The sequence below is a fragment of the Aotus nancymaae genome, unplaced genomic scaffold, assembly GCF_030222135.1.
Source record: "Aotus nancymaae isolate 86718 unplaced genomic scaffold, 86718_ANA_hifiasm-v0.15.2.pri h1tg000058l, whole genome shotgun sequence".
NCBI classification, from domain to species: Eukaryota; Metazoa; Chordata; class Mammalia; order Primates; family Aotidae; genus Aotus; species Aotus nancymaae.
In genome coordinates this window covers 7,137,785-7,147,030 of record NW_026988472.1, presented here as the reverse complement: position 1 = coordinate 7,147,030, position 9,246 = coordinate 7,137,785, and the positions used below count along the sequence as shown (strand labels likewise).

The window sequence follows — 9,246 nt, the reverse complement described above, 5'->3', positions numbered from 1 at the left end:
CGTGGAGATTTCCATTATGCAGGTGTAATCGATTAAACCACTGGCTGGCCATTGGTGATCAACCTAACCTTCAGCCCCTCTCCCTTCCCTGAAGGTTTGGGGTGGGGCTGAAAGTCCCAGTCCTCTAATCCCCCATTCTAAAGTTACACAGGGGTTGCTAGGCATCAGTCAACTCATTAGCATACAAAAAGACATCACTTTGTGGAGACTCTAAAAATATTAAGAGTTGTATACGAGTATAGAAGCTTGAGGACCAAATACATATTTATCTATTTCATAATATCACAAGTGTATATACCAGTGTAATCAGAATACAAAATTTCAAAAGTGATGCTTTTCCTTTTTTTTTTTTTTTAAACAGAGTGTCCCTCTGTCATCCAGGGGGAAGTTGCAGTGGCCTGAGCATAACTACCTGCATTCTCGACCTCCTGAGTTCAAGGGATCCTCACACCTTAGCCTCAGGAGTAGCTGGGACAAAGGCTACATATATACATGCATACATTCATGCATTCATTCATTTACTTTTGCAGTGAGGGAGTCTCACTACGTTGCCCAAGCTGGTGTCAGTTTCCTGAGCTCAAGAAATCCTCCTACCTCAGCATCCCAAAGTGCTGGGATTACAGGCTTGAGCCACCACACCCGGTCACCATTTTCAATAGTATCAAATATTTGGGAATAAAATGAACAAAAGATGTACAAGACTTCTTCGGAGAAAGCTGCAAAAGTTTATTTAGATATTTTTAAGTCAAATATCTTATATAAAAAGTTTGTGTTGTTGCAGCTTGTCTTCGTTTAAGACTGTGGTTGCCTGTCATCTGTAATAGAAACAAAACAGGAGAGAACATTAGTAGCAGAACTGTATTCAGATGACATTAAAGGCATGTAAAGGAAACCAAAGTTTTGATTTTATACCATGGACTAAAACCAGAAGCCTAAGAGTAACCCGATGGCTAACATTCAGTTAAATCTCTGTAGAGACTTTGAAGATAGACTTCCAGGCATATATACTAGCAACATTTTCAAAACACCTTTTCTGTAGTTCAAGGAAACCAAAAACTGTCTAACTTCAGAACACAATTAAATCAAGTGAACCTATTAAAATGTGGCTCCAAGTGAAAAGCAACCATTGTGTATAGTTTTAATAAAAATATAACCAGCTGGGCAGGGTGGTTCATGCCTGTAATCCCAGCACTTTGGAAGGCCGAGGCGGGAGGATCACGAGGCAGAAGATCGAGGCCAATATGGTGAAATCCCATTTCTACTAAAAATACAAAAAATTAGCTGGGTGTGGTGGCGGGCACCTGTAATCCCAGCTATTTGGGAGGCTGAGGCAGGACAATCGCTTGAACTCGGGAGGCGGAGATTGCAGTAAGCTGAGATCACGCCACTGCACTCCAGCCTAGCAACAGAGCGAGACTCTGTCTCAAAAATAAAAATAAATAAATAAATAACCAACACACAACAAACCCAAGAAACAAAGGAATTTACAAAAAATGTATAATGTCATGTTTTGGCTTGAAATAATAGTTGGGATGTTCAACAAGCTCCTGGGAAACAGTTAATGTCACATGAGGAGCTGTATAAGTGCAGTGAACGGAAAGCTCAGTGTTGCACTTTATTTGCTCTGTTGTGCAGAAGTGCAAAAATGATGCTTGGGACTAGTTTACCCGTCTGTGGTCTTTAAGGTACGGTAACCATTTGTCCAAGATTTTCACCTATCATCCTAATGTCAATATGAAGAGTCCCTCTTTTTACACTTGAAAGTATTCCCATTGGTAAAATAAATTACATGGTAACATTCAGTTTAATCTATCACTATTATTTTTGACATCAAAATGGGAAAGAGGCATATATCATGAATAGTGGTGCAAAAAAAGAAATGGAGGGAAAGGAAAATCCAAAAAGAGAGTAAGACATCTGGAAAAGCCAAGTATTTGTTTGTAAAAGTTAAGTTGTTTTTGAGGGATAAGTGGTAAATTTCAGAAGTTTTTCCACAGTCTTTGTGATGTTTAGATATTCAGGTATTACTAGAATATATTAACTAATGTGTATGTTCCTAGCATATCAATCATTTCATTCATATTTTGAAAATATTGGAGTTCAAGAATGTATTCACTTTCAATTATACCATATATTCAGTGTCTGTCAGGGTCTTGTTCATATTTCATGTTGAGCTTTTTCCATTTTCTTTAAGAGTGTGTAAACTATTAAGTGTGTAAACTATTACTCTCTTCATAGGTATTTTTCAAAAGAACAATCTTTTAAATTTCTTACTTTTGGATTGCATTTCCTTTTATTAGTTATTCATACCTGTCTTTTATTAAGTACCTCTTTCCTTTTCCCTTAGATTTATTCTATTGCTCTTTATTATTTTCATTTTTAATTATTTTCCTTTCTCATGTAACTTGCTATCTATTTTAGCAAGATATTCATTTAAGACTATAATCTTCCTAAGAATACAATTGAGGCTTGTTCAATGGGCTCCTGGAAATAGTTGAAAACTATCTTTCAATGTAAGTAGTCTAATGGAAAGGTTCAGCAGTATAGAGCAAAAACATTTAGGTAATTTCTTCTATAAACATGGAATGCTTCCTATAAATTCAGAAGCTCTTCTGATTAAAAGTCTCCAATTTGGAAACTACATGGAAAAGATACTTTTGTCAAGCCAGCTGCCTGCTTATTTTCTTGGGAACCATGAAATCTCAACTCAGATATTATAATTGGGGTGAAAATGATTGTTACGAAAAACAAATCATATCTTTGCATTCTATCCAACAGAACATGAGGATACAGAAACCAACTTTGAAACAGATTTTAATATATCTGATTTGCATTTACTATTTTCAATAAAAGCAAAAGATGGGTGTAGAATTTACGGAATTCATCCAGAATCTCACAAATAATGTTACAGCTGGTACTAGAATCTGCTTAAGATGCTCAGGATACTTCACATAAACTGGTATTACAAATGCATTATGTATTTTTGAAAGGCAGAAATTAGAAAAGAATCTGAAAATTGTTAGTTGTTGGGTATAATCAGAAATAAAAATATGCTTTCATATTTGATGATTCAATACGGCTTTGACCCATTTTGTGTCTGTATCTGATAGTGTTTAAGTCTTGGCAGTCAGGCAATTGGAGTCTGAAAAACCTTTCAAAGAAAGTCTGCATTTGAACTCTGATTTTAAAGCGGTAGTAATGTTCTCTCTTATTATCAAAAGTATAATATTGTGGAAAACAGAAAGCACATAATTTTGCATCTTAATGGATAGCATACCTCCTCCTGGCATTTTAAATTGCTCTGATTCTGGCAGAATCTTCCCCTGGTCATCAGTACCATCTCCACATTCATCCCCAGTCTTTGACTGAGACAGCTCCTGGAGATCAGCTTCCAGATCAGGCACTAAAAATTACAAAGGTTCTGATTGAAGCACGCAAACAAGAAAGACAAATAAGGAAATGATACTATTATTTTCCTCAGTGTTATGAAATAAAATCCTATAGACTACTGTGCTAATAAATGTGATGTAAAGATGTCACAACTTTGTTTTCCGCTATTATGAAATCTTATCTTAAATGACAATCTGAGGAAAAATCATACCACACTTACATTTCCTATACTTTACCACTGTGTATTTTAAACAGTGAGTATCAGCTATCTAGGAAATCTGAGGACTGCCCAATGGATAGTATTTTAATCATAACTTAAATGTAATTTTCTGAAAGATTAGATGAATATATTGGTGAACCCATGACAAATCTTACAGTCCTGACACTCATCACCTTTTGATGTAACTTGAAAATTTTTGGTTAAAATTAAACAAACTTAGGTCCAAAGGCCCTAAATGTAACTTTCCATAAATGAATCCCATTTAGAAAAAAGTACCAAATACAACAGCAAAATCACTGTCTTCCACAAGAGTACAGAAATTTGAGTGAAAAAACATTAATGAGCATTGTTGACAGTCATATTCCGGAAACCTCTTAACAGTGAACTGCTAAAATAATCCATGACCCAAATTCTGTCAATGTTTAATTTCAAAATGCTATCCATTGAGGAAATTTCTGTGTCATGATAATCTTATTATACTTTGAATTTTCTAATTATAAAAGTATTTAAACAACTCTAAAAAAGTCGCTTAAAATCATACTAATATAGCTACCTGTATGCCAATGTCCTGAATTATCCAGCTTTTACCAAACATACTGTCAAAAATACACATCAAGGGAAGCAATGGCTGTCATTTACTGAGCTCTTTTCCGAAGTTGCTATCCTGCTTCACTGAACTATGTTTTCCTGAGCCAATACAGAAGTACCTTGCAGTACAGACACTTTCAAGTATTAACATTTCAAGCAAAATCATTCACGTTTTCTAACAACATAGATGGTATGAAAAACTCAAAGCTTGGAATGAAATATGAATTCCTTCTCCATGAGTCAAGTGTTCTTGGTAAACCACAATTTCAGAGACTCAGTTTTCTTATTTATAAAATGGGGTTAACATCCTTATGCAAATGGGCTTTATTCAGGGTACTATAAGGTGGAGTGACTTGGCATTCTACATACTATTAAAGGGTGCTTACAATATTGTGGACACCATGGCTGAGAAGATCAGACAACAACATTCTAAGAAGATCAAATTAAACTAGTGAGATAATGTACATTTTTGTACATCAAATTAAACAGTTTCATCTGATTTTGCAAGAACTGTATTTTCAAGCATACGAAATATATTTCAAAGGTAACAGAAGATTCATTATATCCAGGGACTCCAGGAAGCTGCAAACTATACTCCACTTTTCCAGCCAACTCTCAGCCAAAGTTTGAGATCCTTTCCTAATGTTTTCTTTCCTCCTGTTACTGGTCATGGCATAAGGCATGATGCACACATAGGCCTCCTCCCCTCATACACATTCTTTCTTTCCCTTCCCAGCACCTTGAATCTCAGCTGCACCCTGATCTTCTCTCTCCTGACCAGGTGTAGGATTCCGACTTTCAGCCAGTGGTTCCTCTTGCTGAGGCTCCTCATTATTAGGCTCCTGGAACCAGAGGTGTGTGTGTGCAGATAAAAAGTTTTGTTATCAATACATTTCAATAATATAAATATACAGAATACATTGATATTTCTGATCATAAGTCTAAAGACATTTCTCCAACACTATTCCACATACTTATGCTTCATAAAGTTACTCTTTCCACAGAGAGGTTACTCTAAGACAGTTGCCCTCAAGGGCTTTGGAAGCTGTTTTAATCTATGTTGGGATGAATGTGTGTAATCTTTTGCAAATAAGCATGAGAAGGAAATCATGGGCAAAATCTGGGGAACACGAGATCATCCATCCAGAGAACAGAACTTAATCCTCTTGGATTAGTCTTTCTTTCATGAGATCACATGATCATTTTTATCAGCATGGGAGACCTTTATCAGTGTATCTATACTGGTTCAGCAACAATTACAAAACTATGTTTTGTAACAACAATAAGTTACAAAAATGACTTTCTGCTAATAGAAAACATCAAAGGTTAAGGCACTCACCAGCATAGGCCCAATCAGCTCAGGAGGTGGTATAGTTCTACTTGGTCTAGGCCTATATGTTGATCTTCCTCTCCAAATCATAGTTCACACTGCCAACAGAATACTGTGAATTGGTAAATGCACTTGAAAGGACAGCTGTATTTGACCGCTTCCATGACCAAATGTTAACTCGCCATTTTTTAAAAGTTTGTAAATACCTTCAAACTAAGTCACAGGGAAAGTGTAAGTGTGTGTGCCTTCTGAATGCTTGCAAAGCCACTTAAGTTGGTCAAGCAAGCTGAGCAATGTCTTAAGGCTCCTGGCAAAAGACAAAGGATATTTCTGATGAGGTTTGGTTTCACAACTGAACTGTGCTCCATGGAGACATTTGGGAAAATACAGCCAGAGAATTAAAACTGCAGTGGTCACGGCTTTTGTCACACACCCATTTGTTAGGCCCATTTCCCCCATAAAATCAAGTTTTGTTGGAAGGCAGAGAGCTCCACCCATTCAAACCTCCACGATGGACTTGAGAAGTTGCCACACAGCGCTGGGCCCTCCTCACTGGACACCTCTGCTGGGCGCTCTACAGACATCAGGCCCGCGGTCACCAACCCGCAGCATTCCCAGTTCCCTTCCTTAATGCCCTCTCCCCCGCTCCTTCCTGGTTTCCACGGAAGAGTCTGGAATCTGTCCTCTGTTGAGGGTTCCAGGGACTCAGATATCTTCCCCAGTACCCCCAGCACTCACCCATCTTCACCTGACCCCTCTCAACTACGTGGCCCACCTTCTTCCCTCATTCTGACCCCCGCACAAGGCCCATGGCGGTGCCACCTCACGAGGAGGTCAATCACCTTGAGACCCTACGGCCTCTGAGGCCACGGACCATGCTGCCCCACACTCTGGACAGCCACTGTCTCCTCCTCACACTCACTCACACATCATTCCCTGCGAGGACTGGCCTGCCGACCTACCGGTTACGTCTCTGTAGGACACAAAAAGTCCAGACAGCAGGAACGCGATCCTCAGACCCTCACAGCTCCGCGGTGTTTATCACATGCACAAAGGGGTGGACGGGAAGACTTCCAGTGAACATGCGCAGTGAGGTTGGTGCCTGCCTTGTGGGCTGTGGCACCTCTCCTCGCCCCACCCTATCCTGCGCTGCGCAGGTTCCCACTGAAGACGTCGGAATGTGCCGTCTGTGAGTGGTTTCATATGCCTCCGGGACTCAAATACCACAAATAGTTTCCCCCTTCAAAACTTACTCCATGGTCACTAGGTCCTCCTCCCCTCTATGGCCCTCCTTCCTTCCCTGTCTGGGACCCCCACGACAGCAAGGCCATGGCTGTGTCGCCACCTGTTAGGAGAAGGACAGGGACCTCAAGGTCCTTCCCCCTAGGAGGCCATGGACCGTGCCCGCGTGCTCCTCCTCACACTTTACCTCTGGGAAGACTGATCTACGGACCTACTAGCTGACTCCTAGTCAGCAACACAGAAAGAAGTCATGATGTCTCCTTGCACAGCTCTGCAGGAAAAGAAGGCAGACAGCAAGGCATATGGGCAACAAGGCACTTGGGTAGCAAGGGGCATGCACACTGAGTTAGGTACATGCAAGACCGGCTGGGGTTTTCCCTCTCTCTTAGACTCGCATCCCTAAGGTGTTTGTAGTAGAAAGCAAGCGACTAAGAGGCTTTGTTCTCTCTTTTGCCCTACCATTCTCATGCATCCAGAAACACTGGGAACAGACAGCCCCATGTTACCGTTACTGGAGGATGTGTCTCAGAAAGACCTTTTGTGACAAAAATAAATTATTTTAATATGTATATTTATACATGCTTTTTTCTCATTTATATATGCATGGGTGCCTGCCATGTTGCAGAAAATATCTGGGATGCTGGTCACACGGGGTATGTCCCATGGAGGCTACTGCACTGTGGTGGGGCAGACGGACAGTTAAACAAAAGAGCAGTTGAACTGCAAAGGAGAAACCCAGGTAACGGACCCAGTGTAGTAAAGAACAATGAATGTAGTGATCAAGAAGCAGGGGGAAAACAACACAATTTCTCAAAAAGACAAGATTTATCCATTGCCTTTGCACCTTTTTTGAAAATGACTTTATCATGTCTGTGAATCTGTTGCTAGACTCCATTCTGATCTGCTGATTTTTCCCCAGTACCACATTCTCTGGATTACTAGAATCAACATGACTCTTGACATAATGTAGTGTGAGCTCCCCAAAGTTATAGTTCAGAATCGTTTTGGTTGTTCTGGTTCATTTTCCTTCCTATATAATTTTGAAAAATGACTCCAATGAAGTGGATTGTATAAGTTCATGCAGTTTTGCTGCGAAAGGCAGCAGGTAAATGTGTTAGTAGCTACAGGAGGACATGGGGGAAGAAAGTTCTCCCTTAGCTTGGGGAATGATCCCATTTAGAGGCAGCAGGTGGTGGTTCAGGAGAGAGGAGTGGGCTGGGCACGGTGGCTCAAGCCTGTAATCCCAGCACTTTGGGAGGCCGAGGCGGGCAGATCACGAGGTCAAGAGATCGAGACCATCCTGGCCAACATGGCGAAACCCCGTCTGTACTAAAAAATACAAAAATTAGCTGGGCGTGGTGGTGTGCGCCTGTAGTCCCACCTACTCGGGAGGCTGAGGCAGGAGAATTGCTTGAACCCGGGAGGCAGAGGTTGCAGTGAGCTGAAATTGTGCCACTGCACTCCAGCCTGGCGCCTGGTGACAGAGTGAGACTCTGTCTCAAAAAAAAAACAAAGAAAAAAGAAAAAAAAACAAAGGAGAGAGGAGTGATCATTGCAGAAGCAAAGCCCCAGAGAAGGTGGGAGGCATGGGATCCTAAGCTGAGGTGAGGGGCTGGCTTCAGTCAAGAGCATCGTATGCAGAAGGTTGGTGGAGAATGCCAGGGCAAGCACGGGTAGGCTGGGTTTGGGAAGCTCTTAAGAGTTCTCAGCAGATCGCTTCTCTCCTCTGAATGAATAATTGTGGGAGGTCATTCAAATGGAGGAGAGTTTCTAGCATTGTGGGCATGTTTATATAACTATAGAGAAATACATCCATCATCATGAACAGAATATTTCTAGAAATATGAATGTTGAAGCTCTTATGGTGAGCTCTCAGACAGGAATGGGAACACGTTTTTGGAAACATGTGGGCACACAATCCTTGTAAGAAAGTAGCAGATAATTTGGCTAGATTGCATTCTGTTAGATGTGGATTAAAACTTATAAGTGATGAAATTGCATATGTAGCTAAGAATATTTCAAAGTATTAAAGTTGTGGCTTGGTTTCTCCTCACTGCTGTTTGCAAAATGCAAAGGAGGAGAAATAAATCAACAACAGAACTGCTGAGCAAAAAGGAATCAGCCCTTGATTATTTAGAAGATTCTCAGCCTACCCAAATAGCAAGCTCTGGAACTAGGGCCAAGGGTGTAGTGGGACAACTGATTGCTAAAGAGATGAGGGATGTGAGTCATGGATCTAATCAGCCATCTCAGCAGAATGCAGGGATGGAGATGCAGTTATCCAGGAAAGATCTATGGAGGACTGAAGGTCTGTTGGCATGGACGCCATGAATTGCATCAGAGGCTAACATGTTTTTGACGATTTTAAACCAATAGAAGCACAGCCAGCCTGAAGTGAAAGGGACAAAAATGGGACAAAATAAAGGAAGAGTGACTTTGAGGGGAGAGCTACAGTTGCAGAGGCTGGCAAGTTGCC

At 40.7% G+C, this 9,246-nt stretch overlaps 1 protein-coding gene across 2 annotated transcripts; it reads right to left on the bottom strand.

Moving 5' to 3' along the window:
- Window positions 1-705: 705 nt before the first annotated feature.
- Window positions 706-6,559, bottom strand: XAGE3 (X antigen family member 3). Of its 2 annotated transcripts, none has more exons than XM_012443772.2 (5): window positions 6,491-6,559; window positions 5,538-5,626; window positions 4,938-5,040; window positions 3,278-3,403; window positions 706-815 (listed from the first exon to the last, which is right to left on the bottom strand). In XM_012443772.2, the coding sequence occupies exons 2-5, from the start codon at window positions 5,616-5,618 to the stop codon at window positions 793-795; spliced, it is 333 nt and encodes a 110-aa protein (XP_012299195.1). In that variant the 5' UTR covers window positions 5,619-5,626; window positions 6,491-6,559; the 3' UTR covers window positions 706-792. The 2 variants fall into 2 exon arrangements, with proteins under 2 accessions (XP_012299195.1, XP_012299196.1); XM_012443773.2 differs by lacking the exon at window positions 6,491-6,559 and adding an exon at window positions 5,735-5,786.
- Between the last annotated feature and the right edge of the window lie 2,687 nt (window positions 6,560-9,246).

Coding starts and splice junctions, on each gene's coding strand:
- XAGE3 (XM_012443772.2), bottom strand. CDS start 5,618: ATGATTTGGAGAGGAAGATCAACATATAGGCCTAGACCAAGTAGAACT. Junction 5,041..5,537: donor AGCTGATTGGGCCTATGCTG/GTGAGTGCCTTA, acceptor CTCTGGTTCCAG/GAGCCTAATAATGAGGAGCC. Junction 3,404..4,937: donor GGGTGCAGCTGAGATTCAAG/GTGCTGGGAAGG, acceptor TGTAATTTTTAG/TGCCTGATCTGGAAGCTGAT.